The 22,457-nt window shown below is 58.7% G+C and overlaps 8 protein-coding genes across 8 annotated transcripts; all 8 read right to left on the minus strand.

Moving 5' to 3' along the window:
- Window positions 1-1,553: 1,553 nt before the first annotated feature.
- On the minus strand, window positions 1,554-3,512 carry LDBPK_366790 (hypothetical protein, conserved; the record flags this gene model as incomplete). The annotated part of the gene is made up of 1 exon (XM_003865742.1): window positions 1,554-3,512. The coding sequence occupies one exon, from the start codon at window positions 3,510-3,512 to the stop codon at window positions 1,554-1,556; it is 1,959 nt and encodes a 652-aa protein (XP_003865790.1).
- Window positions 3,513-4,769: 1,257 nt separating this feature from the next.
- Window positions 4,770-5,969, minus strand: LDBPK_366800 (hypothetical protein, conserved; the record flags this gene model as incomplete). The annotated part of the gene is made up of 1 exon (XM_003865743.1): window positions 4,770-5,969. One exon carries the CDS (start codon window positions 5,967-5,969, stop codon window positions 4,770-4,772), a length of 1,200 nt encoding a protein of 399 aa, XP_003865791.1.
- Window positions 5,970-6,744: 775 nt separating this feature from the next.
- LDBPK_366810 (hypothetical protein, conserved) lies at window positions 6,745-8,607 on the minus strand (the record flags this gene model as incomplete). Its single annotated transcript, XM_003865744.1, has 1 exon — window positions 6,745-8,607. The coding sequence occupies one exon, from the start codon at window positions 8,605-8,607 to the stop codon at window positions 6,745-6,747; it is 1,863 nt and encodes a 620-aa protein (XP_003865792.1).
- Window positions 8,608-10,739: 2,132 nt separating this feature from the next.
- On the minus strand, window positions 10,740-11,150 carry LDBPK_366820 (hypothetical protein, conserved; the record flags this gene model as incomplete). The annotated part of the gene is made up of 1 exon (XM_003865745.1): window positions 10,740-11,150. The coding sequence occupies one exon, from the start codon at window positions 11,148-11,150 to the stop codon at window positions 10,740-10,742; it is 411 nt and encodes a 136-aa protein (XP_003865793.1).
- Window positions 11,151-12,074: 924 nt separating this feature from the next.
- LDBPK_366830 (hypothetical protein, conserved) lies at window positions 12,075-14,120 on the minus strand (the record flags this gene model as incomplete). Its single annotated transcript, XM_003865746.1, has 1 exon — window positions 12,075-14,120. One exon carries the CDS (start codon window positions 14,118-14,120, stop codon window positions 12,075-12,077), a length of 2,046 nt encoding a protein of 681 aa, XP_003865794.1.
- Window positions 14,121-15,292: 1,172 nt separating this feature from the next.
- Window positions 15,293-16,486, minus strand: LDBPK_366840 (hypothetical protein, conserved; the record flags this gene model as incomplete). Its single annotated transcript, XM_003865747.1, has 1 exon — window positions 15,293-16,486. One exon carries the CDS (start codon window positions 16,484-16,486, stop codon window positions 15,293-15,295), a length of 1,194 nt encoding a protein of 397 aa, XP_003865795.1.
- Window positions 16,487-18,752: 2,266 nt separating this feature from the next.
- On the minus strand, window positions 18,753-19,475 carry LDBPK_366850 (similarity to endo-1-like protein; the record flags this gene model as incomplete). Its single annotated transcript, XM_003865748.1, has 1 exon — window positions 18,753-19,475. The coding sequence occupies one exon, from the start codon at window positions 19,473-19,475 to the stop codon at window positions 18,753-18,755; it is 723 nt and encodes a 240-aa protein (XP_003865796.1).
- Window positions 19,476-21,324: 1,849 nt separating this feature from the next.
- LDBPK_366860 (protein-l-isoaspartate o-methyltransferase, putative) lies at window positions 21,325-22,104 on the minus strand (the record flags this gene model as incomplete). Its single annotated transcript, XM_003865749.1, has 1 exon — window positions 21,325-22,104. One exon carries the CDS (start codon window positions 22,102-22,104, stop codon window positions 21,325-21,327), a length of 780 nt encoding a protein of 259 aa, XP_003865797.1.
- Between the last annotated feature and the right edge of the window lie 353 nt (window positions 22,105-22,457).

The following is a 22,457-nucleotide window of genomic DNA, read 5'->3' on the forward strand; positions in this document are numbered from 1 at the left end:
CCACATGGCAGAGGACATCTCCCCGGCCTACCGTTTGCCGGTGCCCGCTGGGCTCCACATCTCTTCCCCCTCCCCAAAATGTAGAACTGGGCGGCCCGGTCGCCGATGGTGTTCATTGTGGCCTACGGCGCCGCGCGATCCCACCGCGCACATCCCCCATCTCGAGTGATGCCTGCTTCACTGGCTCCAGAGCCATGAGGATTGGTCTGAGCGTTCTTCAGCCGTGACGTCATGCCTGCGAAGTGGAGCTGCAGCGTCTCCTTGTCGACATGATGATGCGGACTCACTGCCTCCACTCTCCACTCGCGGAAGGGTTCCGGAGTGAGAAACGGATGGGTGCCTGGGCCAGCTGCGCTGCACTGTACAAGTGTGTCATACGTGAAAGCCTGTTCTCCTCCGAGAGGACGCTACACGCCGGCTGCCCCTGTGGAACACCCGCCTGAGTGAGGCGGACCCATGTGCGGCACCATTCGATCAGCTCCTATACCTAACCCATGCACCGTGGGATCGATTCATGTGGCAGGGAGCCGATTCACATGCTTCTTAGTGTGTGGTGGTCGTGACGATGATGATGAATGCTCCGTAGGGCTGATAAGGACAGAGACAGGGACATCGATGTGAATGGGCACACACAGACATATCATCCCCCATTTCGAACGGCTACAGGACGGTGCAAGTTCTCCCCAACGGCGGGAGCCCACCGATATGAACGAGCACCATACTTTCATATATATATATATATATATGTGGTGACTTGCCAGCAATCACAAGAACCTCGATCAATGCCCCCACGGTCACGCACGCACGCATGCAAATACTCACAGATATACGAGCCGCATCCAGGATCTTTCCTGTGCCTCGTGACAGCGGAGAACACTCACAGGAAGAGAAAAAAGTTTGTGAGGATGGGCTGAAAGCGAAGGACTGGCGATATGGTGGCAAGGAGAAGCAAAATGGAAAAGTACGCATGCAAAGCTGGCACACATACGATGCCGAGCATGAAGCTGCCCTTGCGGCTAAGCGATGAGCAGGGGACGAAGGGCGGCGGCGGCGGTGTCGGAGCGCGTGGCGCATGCTCACGTGGAGAGTGCGATTGAGAAAGCAGAGATTATAAAAGAGCGCAAACGGCACATGGACATGGCGAGCCCTGTTTGAACCGATTCGCACCCTCGTGAAGGAAGCCTCCCATGCGGCCGTGTGAAGCATTGGGCTGCGGTGAAGAGACTCACGCACACACAGCGAACACTGACTACTATTTTACTGTTGTTTCTGTCTTTCCTCTGTGTGGACTACGCGAACGGGGATGAGGAGGGAGGGAGGCGCACAAGCAGCACACAGATACACACACACACACACTACACACGTACAGCAGCCATGTTTCTCACGTTCACCGACAACGCGGCTTCAGTTCCAATATCAACAGCAGCAACCCAAGCAACACTACACGCAGCCGGTGCCTTCGGCAGAGGGAACGTGGAGGAAACGGCGGCGGCACGAGAGGATAAAGGCCGAGCCCTCGCCAGTCTTACGAAAGTCAATTTGCTGTCCTTCTTTCAGTCACTTCGACATACAATGCTCTTGACGAGCTCTCTACGGTACTGTTCCAGCTCGGGCGGCTCCGCGGCACTGGCGGCGCACAGCCATCGAAAAATGAGCCAGCATTCCTCTCTCAGCTGCACTCCGTACACCCACAGAGTGGTCTTCGCGGGCGACACGGCAATTCCCTCGACGGAGAAGCAGGCTTGGCCTGCAGCGTTCATCGAGCGTCGCGGACGGGCAGGGGTGAGGAAAAGCGTCTCCACATAGGAGAACAGCTGCTCCAGCGAGTCCTCGTTCATGTGGCTCAGACGACGCAGCTCCATCTCGAAGAGCTCCGCAGAAGTCACGGAGGTGATGAAGAGTGTCATGGAGGACTCATAGGGGTGCTCGCATACGACAGTGTGGAAGTGCTCAGGTGGTGGGAGTATGATTGTCAGCTCAGCGGATCGGTACACACTGCCGGAAAGCTGTCTGTCTGCGGTGGTGGCCTCGCGTGCCATAACGGCCGCGAGTGGAGGCGGCAGCGGCGGCGGTGATGATGTCATGCCTGCCGCTACACTGCCAGCTATGTACACTATGAGCTCAATCAACACGTGCGCGTCGTGTAGCAGCGGGATTACATTATGCCGCCTCTCTCCGTTTTCCGCGTGCTCGCGTGCCGCGTTCGGGCAAACAGCTATGGTAGCGTTCCACGGTGCCCCGGTGTCACCGCCGCTGCGGCACGGCGTCAAAATGAGCTCACTCCGCGCGGCGTGGGGAGCCGTCGGCCCCCTCACCACGACGTCGACGGGGATCTCCACGACGTACACTCTGTCGACGCCTTCCGCTTGAACGTGGTACTCGTTCCGCCCCCGTCCACCACCACAGCGGCTGCCCGCCGTCTCCCCCGCGCCCTGCAGTCGCGCGCTCTGCGCTGTGTAGAGCAGATCCGCCAGCCGCTCTTCGTAGGCGTCCGTGTGGGTCTGCAGCTGAATTGTGTAGGCTGTATTGCCCTTGACAAGGTAGAAGCCCGCGAGAATCACCGGCGAGGGCCCCGCGTAGATGTTCACGTACGACTCCATCACCGTTGTTGCGATCTTGCGGGCCGCGGTGTGGAGCTTTACCTTGAAGTAGGTCTTAGCGTCATCAGCGGCGGCGCGAGCCCGCGCCAGCGAACGCTTGACATACACTTCGGTTGTCAGCACCTCGTCGCTTTTGAGAGTACTGCAGTCCTCCGCCATGATACTTAGTCGGGAGCCATCCTCATGCAGGAAGCGGAGCACCTCGAGCGGGTGGTGATAGACGGCGGATTCGCCTGAGTAGCCGCATGCGATTGTCGCGGAGAGGGCCGCTACTCGCACCCGGATGGTGCCGACAGGGGTAAGAGTGGCACTGCATCGCTCCATCGAGTTACAGTCGTAAAACTCATGTTGCGCCGGTGAAAGCCGCATATGGGCCGCAAGTCGAGCGGGGGAGCGCCGAGAGCCATTTGGGAGGTTTTCCGCGCTCTGCCAGTATGAGCGGGCCGACAGCACGGTTGTTGAGCGAGCCGTGTGGCCATGTGTGACCTCACGGACGTCGCTGACGCTGGTGCTCATGCTGCGGCTGCGCAGACCGTCATTGAGCGCCTCCGAGACGTCCCGCATCGTGCCTGTCGCCACCACCAGAGGTTCGTACGCACACGAAAAACCTGGCGTGCTGGGTGAGCGGCCGCGCGCCTCCCTTCGCGGGGTTTGCGACGACAAAATGGACGAGGACACCGGGTAGAGGGAGCGCAGAGCCTCCCGCGGCACACCGGCATTGAGAAGCTCTGCCGGGCTGAACCCCCCTTTCAGCAGCATGAGTGGGGAGGCACCATCGTTGAGCCGGCGCAGGACTTCCTTCCGACGCTTCTCCGGATCTGGTGACGGCTTCAAGGTAGAGAGGTAGTACGCAAAGGCACCAACGGCCAAGACGACCAGAAACCCCCACTCGTTCTTGCCTCGGTTATCCATTGATGAGGAAGCTGAGGGATGAGAAAAGGATTGGGGGAGGGGTGAGAGTGTAGCGCGAAAGCGAGAAACACACACACACACACAAACATGCAAAAAAAACCTCCACGTCACGCTATGAGGATGAAACACATGCGGCGTTCCAAGAGTGTTCTCTTGGGAGCAGCAGCAGCGGCAACACCAGCACGAAGAGAGGCGAGGAAGTGAGAGGGTTTGCACGCATGAAAGACGCGTGCACGGCCAGTAAAAGAAAAGCAGAGGCAGCCGAACGGGGTGGGGAGGTGGTGGTGGTGGGAGGCAAGGCAGCTAGAGCGACAAAAAAAATTAGGAACGGGGCCGGAGTCGAAGCGCGTTCAACACAGGAGGCGGACAGCAGGTGATCTATGCCGCGCCGAGAGAGCGCCGGCGTGCTTCTCGGGGTGCTTGTGTAACCCAAAACTAGGAGGGGGGTCGTGGCGTGCCGCAACACCAATGCAACGATCCGTACGGAAGACAGTGACAGGAGAACGAAACGAAACAAGAATAATAAGTGCGTTCTGCGCCAGCAGTGAGGCACAGACAAACAAAAGGCTCCGAAGGGAGAGCACACACACGTACAGGTACACGCGGCAGAATAAAAAACAAAGATGATATATATATATATAATTCCTTCGTGCCCTTCTTACGGCACACACGCTCACTTGTGTATGCCAGACTCACAAGAGAGATGTCGACCAGGAGCGCACTGGCGTAGAGTGCGCACGCGAGTAGGAGGAAGGAGGATGAAGGCGAGGGAGACAGGTAGGTGGTGGTGAGGTAGACGGTCACGGCAGTTATCACGAGCAACGGCCACAAAAAAAAGCAAGAGAGGTGTGGGTGGGTAGGTGTCAGTGTATGTGTATGTGTGTCTGTGCGCAAAAGCGACGCGGGTGAGGGAGACAGCGGAGAGAAGGTGCGGATTCCGTCGCATGCCCCCCTCCCTCCCACCCACGCGCACAAACCGAGTAAGGCGGAGCTCCCATCTAGTGTTGGGGGCCACAGCTCACACGCGGCGTGAAGCGACTTCTCGCGGACGGAGGAAAGTGCCTCCCTCACGTCGTGCCACGAATGTGGCACGACATTCTTTTGTTTATGGCAAGCGAGAGCAAGCGGATTTGACGATCATCACGAGGCACATACGGGGAGATGAGAGATTCTGGGAATGAGCCAGGAGCCAAAGGGACGGAACCTGCCGCCGCTGCGAGACACATACACTTCTCATTCAAGTTCTCCGCCTTTACCTCACACTAGAAGCAGTTCAGGACGCGCCTTGCCGATCGCCGCCGCGGCCGCTGCAATGCGCTTGAATGCGTCGATGTCGGTGATTTGCGCGTGCGCCCCAGCATCGCTGGTAAACTCGATGAAACCGGTGTCGTGGTGAATCGCAGCGCAGACCCGTTGTGACCGCACCATAGACACAAGAAGGTCGTACAGCTCGCCCTCCGTGATGTGTTTGTCATCCATGTGCAAGCAGAGGGAACGCCAGTGCACACACTCGAACGTCTTGGCTAGAATGATGATGTTGTGCTCGCGCAGGGCGTCGCGAAGAATCGGTTGCGGCACGTACGGCCCGGCCGCTGCCAGCACACCCTCCACGTCAGCAGCGCTGAAAAGTTGACCGTTGTACGCGAACTGCACGTAATTGTACGGCGGCAGTGCGAGAAGGGCGGCGCTCCCGCGCTGCGTGACACCGTACAGCGCTGCCTGTCGATCCGCCTCCCCTGTGCGAACACACAAGGCGCACAGTGCAGCGCGCTGGAGCGCCGCCGCATCGTCGCTGTTTTCGTGCAGGGCAAAAAAAGACTGGAAGGCGCGCAGGTAATCGTGACGCTCTTGACGATACAAACCAAGCTCTAGTAGGTATGCGCACACGACGGCGTGGCGATGCCGTTGCGTCTCCTTGTCACCGCTTTCGAGACGCCCTCGGGCGGCGATGCCGTGGTAGAGGGACATTCCTTTCTGCACTGCCGAGTCCGCGTGGCGCGGGTTCGCCGTGACTCGCGATGCCCTCAAGACGCGTGCCACGCAGGCCAGGCGGTCCCACGGGGTAAGCCCATCGTACGTGAAAAACGCGGAGGACTGCAGCACCTCCGCGTCGAATGCGATAGCCCTTTCGAGCTTGTCGACAGTGGTGTATGCCGTCGCCAAAGTGACCGCAAGCAGCAGCGCTTCGCCTGTCAAGCTGGAGCCGGATGACGAATTTGAGCGGAACTCCGGCATCCCCCAGAGTTCCTCGCACGCCTCTGCAACACAGCTGGCGGTTTCTGGCGCGCGCGCGCGGCTCAGCAGCGCCGAGGACAACTGAGAGAAGAACTGCTCGCGGCCGTTGAAAGTAGCCGCACGCAATCCCTCTAGTGCGGTCGCAGCAACGCAACTTGCATCGCCGCGCGTGAGCGCGGCGTCCACCGCCGCCCAGGAGAACGAGGTCGACGCCTCAGACATGACATGAGAGAAGAGAGACAGCGAATAAGCGAGATGGCGGCACCGACCAGCGCCCGCGCACACAGAAGTGCACGCACGGACACGAGAGGAAGGGAAGGGCAGCTGCCAGATCCAAAAACTAGCACGATGACGTGGTGAAGAGCTCTTGTGTTTGGCGTTGGAGTGTGGAAATGTGTGTGTGTGTGTGTGTGGAAAGGAGGTGAAGGGGAGGGGTGGACACACTTGGCGTGCTTGTGGCTATGCTTGCACCGCCGCTTACGTCCTTGGGTGCGACGTGGAGGTAACGGCTGACGGCGAGGCTCACAAAACCATGGGTTCTTTGGTAAAGGCCGAGCCCGCGGCACTGGGTTGCTTGTGCGCAATCGGTGGTGAGAGCTCCACGGGTTGCGCGCGTTGCAGGAGCTTCAGTCGCCTCCACCGCCACCGCCACGGCACGTGTGCGGACATCCTCCATGAAGGGTTTGGGAAGAGGGTGAGCTGGAGGCGGGGAGTCACCACACACTTGTGTCCCGCTGACGTGATATCGATCACGCCAGAGGCGGCTAAGCTTCCGCCGTGCGGATGCCAGCACACATCACGCCCCACGCGGAGGCACTCCACCCCACTCACAACCTTGTTTCTTTACTCGTCAGACGTGCTACACCGTTACTTATTCGATGGTTACGTAAAAGGGGGAAACGAAAAGCGAAAGGGATGCATCATGTGCCCGACAACACCCCAACCTGTTAGCAGAAAGGAGGTAGAGGTCCATAACGGCACACGTGCTGCAGTCAAGCTACTTGAGGGCCTTCTTTGCCAAGAAGAAATCGACGGTGTCGTCTACTGAGTTGCCTGCCGCGGTGTACTTTCCATCACCGTCAGAGCGCCCGCGCTTGCCTTGACGCGCCTTCGCGACTGTCGACGCAAGCTGAGCCACGCCGTCGGCGACGCGCTTGTCCTTCTGCGAGACCTCCAAATGAAAGCGCGGGTCGGAGAGCAGCTTCATCTTGAAGCGATCGTCGATTTGCCACACTGCCTTCTCAGCCTCCTGCTCGCGCCGGGTGTGCTGCACCTGCTGCGTGACGCCAAGCTGGTTGGCGGCGCGCATCTTCTTCTTGGCAGCACGCTCCTCTGCAAGCCGCTCCTTCACCTGTCTCGCGTGCGCCTTGCGCCGCTCTTTGCCGCTCACCCGCACTGTGCCGTCGTCCGTGCCCATCAACTCTCTCAGCTTCTGTCGATTCTCGGCCTCGTGCGCAGCCTGGTACGCCTTCCCTGCCTCCCGCTCCTGGCGCAGCATATCCTTTTTGGACTTCTTCATCTCCTTTCGGCGCAGCTTGTACTTAAGCTCTGCCTGCTTCGCGAGGTCAGCAGCTTTCATCTTCTGCCTCAGTCGAGCGTCACGCTGCAAGCTGGCAGCTTTCGTATCGACGTCCATGTCCAACGTTGCCTCCATGTCTCCCACCACCGACCCATCGTCGTCGTCCTCTTCACCGCCTCCCTCGTCGGCGTCGTGGCCGTCCACCTCAACGTCACTGAAGCGGTTAATGGAGTCGTCGTCGCCGCTGTTGCTGAGGTCACCGAGGCCGTCGCTGCCAAGATCGGCGTGGTCGCCGAGCCCATCGCCTTTGTGATCGCCCTCCAGTTCCTCGGGGATGCCGCCCACCTCCTCCAAGAGGGCGGCGTACCTGCGGCGGATCCTGCGCTTCTCGCGTGCCTTCTTCTCCTGGTCAAGTGGGTTGCTGTCCATCTCGTCATCCGAGTCTGCCGGGGCGAGGTAGGCGGCCAGGTCATCCTCCTCCGTGGTGCCAGTGAAGGAGTCCTGCAGGGACTGGTGACGGAACACGTCGTCTTGGTCCCATGAAATGCGGAACTTGCTCTGGCTTAGGGCACTCATCTTGAAGCACGCTAGTGGTTTGAAATTTGCCGGGATTCGATCCGCGCGGCTAACCGGACTCTCGAACATTTCCTCGTCATCGACGTAGCGGAGGTCCAGTACGACACCGCTCGCCTCGATGTCCATCCCGTCGAGCTCGTTGTACACCATGGCGGCGGTGTCTGCGGAGTCGAAGGTGGCCACGGCGTAGTAATACTTCATGCGGTCCATCTCGTACCGCCGGTACTTGCCATCAGAGAACCACTCCCCGTCTTCGCCCTGCTCCGTCATCATTCTCGGGTCATCGTCCGCCCACCCGTCGCTGCGGGGTTCGCTGACGGCGTCTTCAGAGACGTCCTCTGGCAGCTCCTCCGGCTCTGGCATCGCGCCACCGGCGCCCTCCTCGGGGCCACTCTTTCCATCAGCAGCGACTTTCGCATCACCGCCGTGCACCCACAGGTCGGGGCCGTGCATCCTCTCGTGCTCAAGCATGCGCTTGCCAAACTCACTTCTGTAAACGCTCACGTCGAGCAGTTGACCACCAAGTGGGAGGGCATGGAAAAGAATGGCATAGAGGTCGACGGCACGCACGTGATCCCAGTCACAGTTCACGATGGCGACGCGGCGACGGGCTGCGATAAACTCAACCTCGTCAGGCACCCAGGCAACCACCTCGTCGTCCAGAGCTGCCTCCTCCTCCTGCGGAAGCGACATGCAGTCGTCCCCTTCCTCGCCGATGGTCCTGCTATGGCTGTTGTTTGAGGCAGATGACGTGTGCTCGCTCATGTCGCTAGAAACGGTCGATACCACATCACTCGCCCCCACGTCATCCTCCCTTTCGGCTGGGCGGAAGTGCTTCGCAAAGCGCGGATCGCTCTGCGCCGCCCTCTCCACCGCATCGTGTGCGCGCCGGTGTGGATGGCGGCTAGTCTGGGCAGACACCCTGAAGCGGGGGTCCGTGAAGCGGGCGGCAAAGCGGCTATCGGCGCCTCCGCCGCGGCCGCCACCACGACCACGGCCGCGGCGGAGGCGGCCACGCAAAGAGCTCTGCAGCGTCCTCATCGCGTCGCTCCGTCTCTGTGTGCCAGCTGTGCAAAATTGAGCTGTCGCCGTAAAGGGCAGCGATTCGTGGAGTGAGCGCACGTGTGTGTGTGTGTGTGTGGAAGAGGCACACTGCGTGCCCCGCCAGCCGAGCGTGCGTTGGGTTTTCGCATCGGAAGAAGGAAAAAGAAGGAGAGGAAAATACGGAGGAGGGTACGGTAGGCATCGCGAGAAGCCGTGCAGCGCAACGACCCACGGTTGTCATCATTCAGGATCTTCGTGGTGAAGCCGCCTCCCGCGTAAATGTGAGCCGCGTCTCACACGACTCGATCCATCGAAAGCGCAGGCGATGAAAAACGTCGTGAGGAGGCGTTACGTTCGATGGGCCGATTGCCGGCATTGTGGTCTTGTAGTGAAGGCGAGAGAGAGAGATGATTCGTTTTCGTTGGTTGTCGTGCCGCCGATCGCGTCATGGGGCCACTGCCTCTCCCTCACGCAGGTTCGTGCCTGCCGTCGTACACGGAGACACATGTACAAGTATGCGAAAAGAACGAGTAAGCCACCTTGCTGCGCACACTCGACAAGAGAGGGAGAGGAGAATTCAGAGAGGGCGTTGGGAAATGCACCCTCCACTCTCACGCGAAGCGCCACACGACAGTGGCAGGAGGGGAGGGGTGCAACTCGTCTCCCGCGCACACGCGCACGTGCATGTGGAATCACTGACGAGCAGCCCATTCCCTGCCGTCTAGAGGCCACGCCGCACTTCCTAACCTTTCTGTGGGTGGCCAAAGTGTGCGTGTCTCGCCACCACAGCGGCAATCACACTATCCAGCCACAACCGCGAACACGGGCACATCGGCACGGGACAACAAAGGCCACTAAGGTAAAATGAAGGGACTACTAGAAACAACAGAAAGAAAACCGGGGAAAGGACAGCGGGCAGCGACATGAACGCGACGTGTATGAGAGACGCAAAAAAAAAGTGACAAGAAGCGACCTTTGCAAAGAACGCCACACAGACACGCACACGCGTGCGTGCGTACGCGTTATTCGTGCGCACCAGGCCCTTTGAGGAGTCACGCATAGGGTAGGAGAATGACAAAAAAGGGGAGGTGGTGCAGAACGGGAGAGGAAGGCGTGGCGACACGAGAAGGACAAGAGCGCCGGCGTCCCCCGTCAAATAGCGACAATAAAGGGGGAAAAGATAAACGGCAAACGTACGCGTGTATCGTTGTGAGTGCATGGCTGCCTGCGAGTGCACGCTCCCTCCCCTCGCCTCCTCCCTGCCGCCACGTGCGTCACGCACTTTTTTTTTCATTTGGACGACTATCACTGTCCGCATCGCTAGCCCGTTCTGGTGGTGACGCGGAGGTGACAGTGGAAAAGAACGGAGGGAGGGCTGTACACGTTGGGGTGGGGGCGCACCACTCCAAAAGTTAGAGCCTCGAGCAACATCAACAACAACAACCCTTCACAAGGGGGGCCCAACAACGGTTGCACGTCTCAACACGAGCAAGCAGCTCCGCCGCGGCCGGCCCCAGAACAAACACGAGAACAGAAGAAGAATGAGCAATGCAAAACGAAAGCGAGGTAGGCGGACGAGGCAAGTCCACAGAAGAACGCAGAAAACCTCTGCGCACGCAGAGGCACAGGACACCAGCGTTGCAGGTGCTACCGTTCGATGAGGAGCGCCCACATGTGTGGCACACGGACACATACCCATTTCCCCCTTCCACCGACTTTCCTCCATCCCGTGGCATGTGATCACGTTGGAGTGATGCTAAGGTACCGGCACAGCGGAGGAGGGACAACAGCAAGAGAGATTCCTCTGCTGCAGCCTTTTTTTTTTTAATTTCCTTTTGACTCCTCGAGACGGTCTACGTGGACTTCCTTTTGCTCAGGTGGCTCATGATGTAGGTGACGGCGCCATTCACGTTGCCGATCAGCACCACCCAGAGGAGGACGATCGCGCAGCTCCACATGCGGTAGATGGGGTAGATGGCCACGATCAGCATGCAAAACCCAAAGCAGATAAAAATGGATGCAATTAGCATGTATGTCTCGTGGTGACGATACCACAGCGGGTCCTGCGGGATCTTGTACTGCGCCGTGTACCCCCACATGGAGAAGAAGGCAGCGATCAACAGCAAGGATGGATAGAGGAACAGGTTGTTCGTCCTCTCCGCCCTGATGCATTCCTGAATCATGCCCGTCGTGTAGATTGCACAAAACGAGAAGATGGCAATGAAGCAGCGTTTCAAGCAGCTGTAGCTCGTCTCGGGCTGCATCTTGGCCACGTTGGGATGCATGGTTTTACTCGCTAGACGTGTAGAGCAAAGGTTGCAGAGAGAGGAAGAGGAAAAACAAGCGTGTATGTTCCCTGAAGAGGTCGCCAACCCAGGCAATCATCGTTGCCCCCCCCCCCACCGTACACACATACACACAAGCACACAGGAACGCAAAAAGAAGAACGCGCCGTACGGAGAGGAGGAGGCAGCCGCGCGGACAGCGAGGACGACGGTCAGATCCCACAGTAAGGCGTGATTGCAACGCACCCCAACCAACCCCGACACAAGCGATGAAGCGAGGAGAGGTGCAAGAGGACAGGGGTAGCGAGTACGAGGCCGGCATGCGCACGAGCAGAGAACACAGAGCACAGATGAGAGGAGGAGGAAAGGAAGCGCAGACGCCGGAGATGGCGAGCTCGACGGAGGAACGCCACTTTTGTCGGCTGGCGTGGGCCGGCCCACCTGGGCACGATGCCGCCGTTAAATGAAGTCGTATGTGCTTTTCGTTTTTCGCGTTCCGGCGTCGCAGGACGATGCATGCCATGGAGACACAACGACATGCGCATGCACCGACACACTGGCACTTGCATGAGCGGAGAGAAGATGAAAGACAAGGAAGAGAAACACACACGCGCACGCCGCCAGAGCAGCACGGAAACTGCACAGAAAGGAGAGGACACACGATACTCACGCACAGGTGAGATGATAGCGTACACAGATGCGCAGAATGCACGCACGTACACTGGGTGGATTGCTTTACATACGTCCTATACATGCCGCCAACACAATACGCGAAGAACTGGAACCGCATGGGAGCCTGCCGTCTCCATCGAGAGCCGGCACCGCAGCCTAGACACACGCACGCAGCACAGAGAGAAGAGGAAAAACAAATGAGGCCAGAACATGCAGCATACCAGCGATGTGCTACTCAAACATCGACGTGTCTACGCCCAGTTCCCGCAGACGTCGTAGCGTGACCGCCTCCAGTAGGTCCACCTCATCCGCCTTGAGTACCTCGGTGCTTGGAGGCACTGGCTCGGCTGCAGGCGAGAAGGCGACTGCCGCCGTAGTGGCCGTCTCAGATGCGTAGGGCACAGGTGGTGTGAGGGGAATGTTAATGCCGGCGATGCTCAGCGAGTTTCGTTTCTCTTCTACGGGTGCCGCGATGGCTACCGATGGAGGCTGCACTGCACACTTCTTGTCAGCGGTGAGCCTGGAGTGGGTCCCCGCTGACGTGTCACGAGTCTTCTGCGCATCTTGTGCCTTTTGCAGGTCGCTGATATCGCGACGGAGCAGGTCTTCCTTGAGCGCGTCCACTGTATGCTCGAGACGCGTTATTTGCTCCACTGCCGACGCCCAGTTGGTCTCCATCTCGGTGGCATGCTGAAACAGGTCCTTCACAGTCGCCATGGGGCGAAGCGGGGCGGACCGCCGCTGCGCGTTTTGGCTCAAGAGCTTCAGGGCATCGCGCGCATCGTTCGCGCTCGTGTGCCCGCTTAGATTGTTCACGGTGGTGCGAAGCATCAGCAACGGCGCTGCTGCGAAGTCGTCTATCACTTTGTCATCCGCCCGGAGATCGAGCCCGGCTGCGTACTTGCCCGTGGCGTGCAACGTGGTTGGCACGTAAAAGCGATTGGACCACTCGGCGATCATCGTCTCGTAGTAGGAGGAAATGATGAAGGACAGCAGCGTCGACGTTTGCGCGACCGCCTCCTCGTTGTGCCGGTGGAAAGGAACGGGGTTGATTGGCGACCCGATCAAGTGAACTACCGCTATAGTTGATAGCGCATTCACTGTCGAGGCCCGTGTCGCGACAGGCCGCTCCTTGTAGCGGTCGTGCACCGGCACCAGCAGCTGCGCGGCGTTTGTGTGCTCCATCAGCTCCGTTAGCATCGAGTCCGCCCCGGACGGGGTCGCGGTGTTCTGGAGATGCGGCTGCGGTTTCAAGTTGAGTGCCACGCCTGTCTGGCATACCACGCAGGGAATGGAGAACTCGACGGTGCAGTAAGGGGCCGAATTGGCCAGCGACGAGAGGTCGCGCCCAACTACAAACGGCGCGACCAGCTCTGACGAGGAGAGGTTTTGACGTGGCCGCAGCCACAACAGCGCCACGTTCGCCCTGCACTGCACCGCGAGACTCTCGAGCATGTTGTATAGCGTGGCAGAGACGAGGTCGAAGGCGGTGATCATGCGCTTTAGCTGATACGATGGGACGGTGCCCTCGAATATGATACGCGGTGAGGCGACTGGGGCCACGCTAAAGGAAGAGGAGGACATGCCCACATAAGGCAGCCGCCCCGTCCCGTCCAATGCGCCGCACAACTCCGCGCTGGGGGTTCCGCGGCAGCGGTCGCTAGGGGACGCAAAGGACACGGTATGCGGTGCACCCCCGCGGCTCTTCGGCTGCTGCTGTTGCTGTCCTGTCCGGCCGGTTGAGGACGAGAAGGTGGCCACTGGGAGGTCGTTCTGGCGCTCTTGAAGCAGCTGTGCCTCCTCCTGCACGGCGCCGCAGAGCTGCTGGAGCAGCTGCGCGAGCTGTGAGAGGCGGTGGTCATCTTTGCTGGTCTTGCCACGAGTCGCACACAAGAGGGATGTTGAGCGGCTCAGGTAGCGACCGACTCGGGTGCTGAAGGACGCCGGAGCCAGCATGTCCTCTGGGAAGCTGTGCTGACAGCTTGCACAAAGCATGGTTGTCATGGTTCCAGCGAGGTTAAGTGAAAGAGGAAGATCTCGCAGAGGAATCACGCAGGGCGGCAGGTAGGTGGACAGAGAGTAGGGATGTGTAGGATAGCGCTGAGGCAGGCAGCCTTGCTGCCAAACAGGGAGGTGCAATAGAATAGGGGGCGGGCGTTGACACGAGAAAGAGGTGGAGAGGACTGGGGAGGATGGCGGTAGGGGGAGCCTATAACGATAGGCGCTGAAAACAACGCTGTGCATATGCACCGTAGCCACGCATCGCGTCAATAACATGTTTCTCACTTAGGGTCACAAAGGCAGCAGCCGGAGTGAGCACCGTTACCTATTCGCTCTTTTCGGGCTCATTGCATGCTCTTATTTTTTCCTCGATTCGTTGCTGCTCTTTCCGCCCATGAGGAGCGAGATGACACCACGGGCACAGGCGCGATGCGCATGAAGATGATAATACAGGCAGCCGACAGTGACCGCTGAATGGCCAGGCCTGTTTCTCTCTCTCTCAACAACTCCACCGGCCCACTCATCACCGCCTCCACACCACTGGCAGATAGATAGGCGACACAAGCAAGAGGTACACCCACGGGAGAGCAGAACAACAAACTGCCAGAGCACAAGACAAGATTGACGGTACACAACCCATCGGAAGACGCAGAATTATACACGAAGTGCACACCGAGGAAAAGAGAAAAAGCCAGATGTGCGCGCGTGCATGACGCGCAGAGAGGCGAGATGAGCCCTCAACTCCCTCCCACACTCCGTTCATCGACAAGCAACGGCATCTCCACTCCTTTTCTCAAAAATGAGGACGAAACACCTCCACGGCGGGCAAAACAGCACCGCCACATTGGAACGACACCACTGAACCGAAAATGAGAGCGAGAGGGAGGGAGAGAAAGCCAACGGTCGCAATATAAGTCCGACAGCGAAAACGCCTTTGACACGGAGGGAGTAGTGGTGGGGGTGGGGAGGTGGGAAGGAGGGACCAAGAGGGCCGCAAAAGAAAACCGTCAATGAAGATGAGAGGGACTAAACAAATCAAAGGGACAAAGAAAGGGGGGAAGGTGCTGGCAACAGACGGAAGGCGCGGAGGTGGGGGTGGAGAAGGAGGAGGAAGAGGTGCGAACTAGAACGCGTGTGACCGAGGGAGAGCGAGCATCGATGGGCGGTGCTGTTACTGCAGGTCTACACCCCCTCCCTCTTCCCCCACGTACACTAGTGTAAATTACGAAGCCATGACAGAGGAACGAAAACGAACGACAGTCGTCGTAGACGGTGGTAGGAGAGACCCACGAAGGGGAGGAGGAGAAGGAGGCTCATCCCTATTGTCTCTCCGCATCCCTCCACCCACACCCGCAGAGATACAAATTAAACGGTCCGTTCCGTTTTATGTGCTTCCACCGCCTCTTCTCCAGGAAAGTCCATCGCTCCCGAACTTTTTGGTTCTACCGTCACTCAAAAGAGAAGTCCGAGTCTTCCAGGGCTGCCAGATGCTGCTGCTGCCCCTGTTCCAGCGGTGCCGCGAACAGCATGTCCAGCGGTGCGTTGTCCTCGTGCTCGTGCCGCATGACCATGTCGAAGAGCGACTCCTGCTCCATGTCAAAGTCGTTGTCAGCGGCAGGGGGGATCTCTTTGGTGGCGCGTTTCGACTCCGCTCCGTCCTCGGAGTCCGCCTGATGCGTGTCGCGTCGGCGCTTGGGCGGCCGAGATGGCGGCGCGGCCGTCGCCTCTTCCAAATCTCCGAGCGTAGCCGCCGGCACCGGCACCTCGAGCTCCTCACCTTTCATGTGCATGGTGCACTCCGACGGGTGCCTGCCTGCGATTTCGTCCAGGAAGGCCAACTCCTCGGAGTTCAGCTTTTTCTTATTCACGGGCTGCTGCGCCTCCTTCTTTTTCGCTTCGTAGCGCACCTCAAAGGTGGCCATGTCGATCGGATGTTTCTGGTTGAGAGCTGTTTGCACCTCCTTGGGCTTCTGCCGCATCTCCCGCTGATACAGCCGCTTGATGTCTCTGCGGGAGCGACCGGGGAAGAGTACGGCGATGGCGCTGAAGTCCGTGCCGTACTGGGAGAGCGCCTGGTAGAAGCTGCGCACCTCCCCCTCGCTCCAATCGATGCGCGCCTGCCGGTTGGGGCAGCGGCGCGCGCGCATTTGGAGCTCCGTCAAGCCCTGCGCGCTGCCACCGTGCGCCTCCTCGCCACCTCCCTCGCCGAGCTGATACGCGCCTTCCGCACCACCGCCCCGCTCCTCTTCGTCTGACGAGGCCGAGGGCAGCGGTGGGTGACCCGCTGAGAGGAACGGCGAGTGCGTCGGGCTTTGCTGGTGCAGACGCTGCGAGTGGGGAAGTGGCGCCACGCTAGCGCTGGGACGAGGCATACAGCTGCCTCCTGGCGGAGCGCGCATGTGTGACGTGGAGAGCGCGCCTCTCAGCACCTGTCCAATGGAGAAGTTCTGCGGGTTCTTGGGCTGCGTCGGCGGCAGGTTTTCGAGTGGAATCTGTGCCAGCATGCTAAGCGGCACTTTAGCGGTCGGATACGCAAACGGCGTCCGCAGCGGGCTTGACATTGCCGTTTGGTAAGGGGAAAGCCGGCTCGCGACGACATCGTCAAGCTGATCCGGCGGAAATTCGAACTCGTTGTCGTCCATGTCTCCGCCGGTGCGTATCGGCGTGTGATGGCACTTCGACGGCTGAAAACCAGACGCACGCGCACAAGCCAAAGGAGCAGAGGCAAGCGAAACGCCTACTCGCCCGCAGCAAGCGGTTGCCGAGAAAAGGCTTGAGGCGGCGGTGACGAGTGGGGAACCCCTGCGGCCTCTAAAAAAAAATGAGGAGACACAGAGCGAGAATCAGAAGTGGCGGGGTGCACCCTACCCTTAATGTCAGAGCAGAGGCAAGACGTCCAGACCCAGCGACTACACCGGGGGTCGATGCAGAGGGGATGGGGAGGGTGGTGGATGTAGAAACAGCGGAACAACTACAGAGAGAGAGAGAGCAGGAGAGAGTCGAGGGAAGGACACACGCGACAAAGAATAAGGAGCCCAACGCGGCGACAATGATTGGGTGAGATGGATGATGGAAGCGAGAGCGAGTAAGGGGAAGGAGCAGAGCTGCCAACGACGTCGGACACACGCAGAGAGCGCGAAGATCAACAGCACCACAATGACAAGGAGAAGTACCAAAAATGAGAAGCGCAACGACCGACGCTCCAGCCGCACGTACGCGCACAGACACACAGCAGCACTAAAGATGGAAAGTTGTCGACAATGAGAGAAAAGAGGATGAGAGAGGAGCGATCTCCACGTTCAAGGCTGAGGTTGTTGATTCTCGTACGGCTCAACCCTTCGGGTCCGCCACTAGGCAAGACACACCGATAGAGAGACGCTCCGTCGGTGTTGTAGTCCTTCAGTGAAGCGCCACCAGAGAGAGAGAGTTGTATCAGTGCACAGCGCACCGATGTCTGGGCGTGTCTGCGTTTTGGAGTACGCGCGTGAGCTCCTTGCAGCGGAATCCAAGAAGTATAACCGTGCGTGAACGACAAGTTATACGCGGCGCTGCGTTGTGCGTGTGATGGTGTGAGGGTTCTTGGACCACCTCTTCGTTTGGTGACTCTTGCTGACCGAAACCAAGCTACCTAAATCAAGTGCGTGCGAATTGCAGCCGCACGCGAAGAGCATGATTGACAGAGAGAGAGAGAGACGCAGAGGGGAAAATGTCGGCAAGAGAACATCGGAAAGGAGGAACGTTGATGATTTCGGTGCAAGAGGTCGGCCATTTCGTATTCTTGCGACGCTGGTGGGTGAACGAGAAAGGAAGCGAAAAGGATGCGCTCGCCATGCTCTGCCATACTTGGAGGTCTCTCCTTGGCTAGCGTTCGCCACCCTCCCACTGCTTTGCACCATGTTGAGCCATGCAATCATGAATGACCGTCAATAGCAGCCGATGAGTCCGCAATGCACAACCATTTTTTTCTTTTGCGTGTCTTTTCGGTATTCAGTTCATCGTGTTCTCTCCATCTGAGCCTGTTTTGGTGTGTGTGCGCGCGCGCAAAAGAGGTAGCTCGCCATCTTTGCCGGTCGACAGGTTGACGCAGCAAGTGCCCCTACGCACCACGACACGTATGCAGACACATGCACAAACGCGAAGGCCCCCCGTCCCCCATAAGGGGTGGCGCTGGTTGGGGTGGCGGTTGTTGCAGAGGATGTGAGCTGCTTGCAAAGCAAAAACAGAGCAGCAAACAAACAGAAACGAGAGAGTAAAGAAGATGCACAGAAGACGGTGAAGGGAAAAGATGAGAAAGCAAAAAAAAAGAGGAGTGTCAGAAGCTGCTGAGATAAAAGATGGGAGGGGGAAGGAGCGATGCACTTGAGAGGCTCATGCGTCAATGCCGCGTCTTGAGACGATGGACAGGGAGGGCTCGAAGAAAAGACGATACGTGTGCAGTGCGCTTGGTTTTACTCATGCGGCGAAGGTTCCACTGCTCCGCCGCTCTGCGTGAGGTATACAGAAAGAGAGAAGGGTGACAGCGGGGAAGGGAAAGAAGGCACAGTGCGACAGAGTCACGGGGCCGGATGGAGGGGGCCTGCGCGAATGTCGACAACGCCCCCCTCCTCCTCCCATCCTCGAGAAAGTGAAGTGGGGTCGGGGAAAGATCACTGACAGTGAGCACGAGGGAAGATGAGCCAAGGCGAGCCGTGAAGCTCACATGTAGCAGCCGCACGTCACCTTCTACGCGCCGCAGTCCCCCGCAAGGACGGCATAAACCGAAGTCGTCTTCCGCCACGTTCGCGCTTGCGCAGAGCACAGCCCCACACAGAGAAGCCCGCGATGAGGAGTTATGAGGGACGTAGAGCAGGCATGTGCCGCCGGCAGTCACACTGATGATGAGCACCGCGACGTTCTCGCGCCAGCAGCCTAATGGAGTGACTTCTTGAAGAAGTCCAGCACAAGCTGACGTGCCGTCTCCACATCCTTCATTTCCTCAGCCGTGTACGCGTCCGGGTTGTAGCGGGCACCAAAGAACCCGTGGTGCAGGGTGTCAAAGCGCTTGTGCACGTGCGGCTCCATCGGGTGCGAGTTGACAGCGGCTTCGACATCGTCCATGGGAGGCTCGTCCTTCGACGGCAGCACCAGCACAGGCGTCTTCGCGGCCCTCACTCTGTCGGCAGTGAAGAAGGACGGGTGCGCCGTGGCGGCGGCGTCGATCTTGCCCTGTGCCGCCATCATGAACGGCAGGGCAGCACCCCAGCACATGCCAATGGCGCCAACCTTCGCACACCCCATCTGGCGCAGCAGCGCGATCGCCGCCTCCATGCGAGGCACAAAGGTGTCGAACTGCGTGATTTTCTCCGCATACTGGAGCCAGCGCGTTGATTGGAAGTCGGCCGGCCACTCTGACTCAGGCCATGCCAGCGGTCCAAAGAAGTCCGGCATGACAACAAGGAAGCCGTGCTCAGCTAGCACGTCAGCAAAGCGTTTCGAGTTGGGCAGCAAACCGAAGATGTCGCACACGAGCACCACGCCAGCCTTGCTGTTGTGTGGGCCCACCACGTAGAGGTCGTTGCCAGCGGGGCTGTACACACACTGGGCGGCGCCCTTTTCAGTGGGGCAGCAGCGGTTCGGGGGATCTGTGGACATTTACTCTGCTGCTTGCAGATCTGTGTCAACAAAAAAGTGGGGGAATGTCTTCAGCTACTGCAGTCCACTTGAGGCGGTTTACAAGGATTAGGAGCTCGCCTCAAAGACAAGTGCGCTATGCTGAGCTAAGGAGCCTCGCAAAAGAAATGGGTGCTTCAGGTGTGAGGCGTAGAAGCATGCTTCGTGTGTGTGTGTGTGCGCGCGCGTGTAAAGTGCGGCATGACGTAAGGCGGAGAGGAGAGAGTCGTGTGGCGTGGGGCGAGGGAGTGCGGGCAGGAAAAACACGTATGCGAGCGCGCAGGCAGAGAGAGAGCGCGGCAAGCACAGGAGCGAGAGGTCAGTGGAGCGTGGCAGCGCGACGGAACTAGAAGGTCCGCGTGGGCTCACCTCGATACGAGCGGCGTGCGGTGGGGGAGAGACAGAAAGGACCAAAGGAACACCGAGAGAGAGACTTGGCGCGCTGCGCAGGCAAGGGGCTTTCAGAATCCCAGGAAGGCGTAGCAGTCTCGACTGTGCTGAACATGATGCAGGCGTTACTCCGTGCTGGTCTCTTGAATTCCGCCTGCGCATCAGTGAAGTGCCATGGGATCGCTTTCCAGTTCATGTAGGTCGGCTGCCGCCGTTTTCGCTTCCTCTGCCGCGGTAGCAAAACAAGGAAGAGCTGAAGCGGACGAGATAAGAGGCCAGCATCTAAGGTCGGGTAGGGAACTCAGAGGAGCAGACAGCGGATGGAGGTGTGAGCAGAGAGGGTATACGGGGAGCCGGCGTCGCTGTCGCAGTGGCACATGCCGACACAGGAGAAAAAAAAGCAGAGAACAAAGACGAGAGAAGCATTCATAGGAGAGGGAGAGAGCAGCGAGGTCTGTGTGCGGTGGCTGCGCTTCGACGGACGAGAGAGCGAAATCGATCATGCACACAGAGAGGGCAACAAAGAGAGAGGATGATGCTGCGAAGCGGTTGAAGTGCGAAACACTGTAAGGGTAGAGCCAGCGACACGATTCGACGGCAGCAACAGCAAAAACGAATATACTTGATCTCGCTGTCTTTTCCTGACCGGGGAAGGAGAACTTGAGGAGAGTGGCGGTGGGGAGAGGGGAGGGGGGACCGAGTAGTGCCATCCGTTTCGATCTAAGTCGTGCCTCGTCGTTACATGCTTTGGAAGAATCGAAAACAAAGAGGAAAGCAGGAAAGGAACGAAGCAGATCGTGGATGGGTCACCTTGGCTGCCATGGGTCGTGGAGCAGCCGCACTACTTCAAAAAAAAAAAACGAGAAACAGCGAGAATAGAAAGACAACAGGCACACGCGAACCAGAAATGTGTCCGTCTGAAGCCATGGACACCGGAGGTGGGAAGAGTGTATCGCCAAACGAAGATAGATGCAAGAGGAAAGAGCCGGACGTCTTCTGCAACATAGCAGCCGCAGACTAAAGGGCAGAGACGCAGAGAGAGAGGGAGAGAGCAGACACACTAATAAACGAGAAGACGAAAAAAGGAAAGATGTCGCCGGAGAAGCTACTCGAGGAGCGTCTTGTCCCATCGAATGGTTACGGATTACTTTGGCCGGTTTGGGGGACAAGAAAACAACGAAGTGAAAGAGAAAGGGACTGCCGCACCGTGCAGACCAAATTAGCGACGTGCTCTGTCGTCTACGTATACATGAATACTTCCACAGTTTGGCAATGCACAATGACAGAGGCCTACGTGTGCACGCGGCAGACCTGTGCGTGAGAAGCTCCGTGAGCATTACCCTCGTCGTCTTTTTGTTTTCGTTTGACGGTGGGCCGTTCCGTGGTGCGCGGCAGTGCGATTTCAGCTGCACCTAAAGCAAAAAAAAAACTAATGAGCCGCTTACGTGCGCGTCGTCACGTCGCCATCGAGCTGGGCATGTAGAGATGTGAGCGGCACAAATTGCACGTGACACGCTCGCCGCATCGTGAAAGCGCCTTCATCGCCCTTCGTGAACACCTGTAACTCCTGCACCTCGGCCGGGCTACCAACGGGAATCACCAGCGTACCACCGCACCGGAGAAGGCTTAGGTACTCGGGCACGAGACTCTTCGGCGCGGTGGCGCCGACGTGGATGACGTCAAAGCATTCGCCTTTTTCCTCACCAACACCCGCGATGGAGCGAGGCTTTCGTCCGTCTCCGTGCAGCAACGTGACGCGGCGCCCGCGGATCCACTCAGGGAAGTGCGACTCGAGGACGCGCATTGACTGCTTCTGGAGCTCCTGCACGTGCTCGATGCCGACCACCTCAAACATCGGCGGCTCACCGTCTCGCCAAGCCGCCTCACACAGCGCAGCAAAGGCAGCCGTCATGTAGCCGCTGCCACTACCGATGTCCAGCAGTCGCAGCGGCTGGCTATGGCCACGGTTCAGATTCTTGTGGCGCAGCACAGACGGGCTCACCAGCTCCAACATGATAGCATGCATATGTGGAGCGCTGATGGTCACGCCGAAACCGATGGGCAGAGGCTGATCACGGTAAGCATCTTTGGGGTTGCGCACGAACCATCCGCGGTCCACACGGCGCATCACCTCAATCACCTCGGGTGTTTTGATGAGACCCTCGCGCTGCAGTGCAGCCACCATCCCCGCATTCGTCGTTGACGAGCAGTGCCATGCCATGTTGTCGAGTGTGAGCCTCTCAGCCTGGGTGTATCTTGGAGACTTCAGTGGCGGATAGAAACCCTTCTTTCATACAAAAAAAAAATCTGCAGTGATGGAAAGCACAGGAAGGGTGACGGCAAATCAGAGGTCGTACACGCACACGTCTGTGCGTGCAGCGGCACTGAGCAAGCGCTGGCGCACTTCAGAAAAGGGGCGAGGCAAAACTCACCCGATACTTGCCGTTGTCATCAAAGGAAACGATAGGCTGGAGAGAGGGAGCTGTGGAAAGAGGAGTGGGTGCCCCGTTTTCGCTAGGGAGGGGGGGTGCACACCTCACCGTCGGTTTATTCGACACACACACAGGAAGGGAA

Source organism: Leishmania donovani, chromosome 36 (assembly GCF_000227135.1).
Source record: "Leishmania donovani BPK282A1 complete genome, chromosome 36".
NCBI lineage: Eukaryota > Euglenozoa > Kinetoplastea > Trypanosomatida > Trypanosomatidae > Leishmania > Leishmania donovani.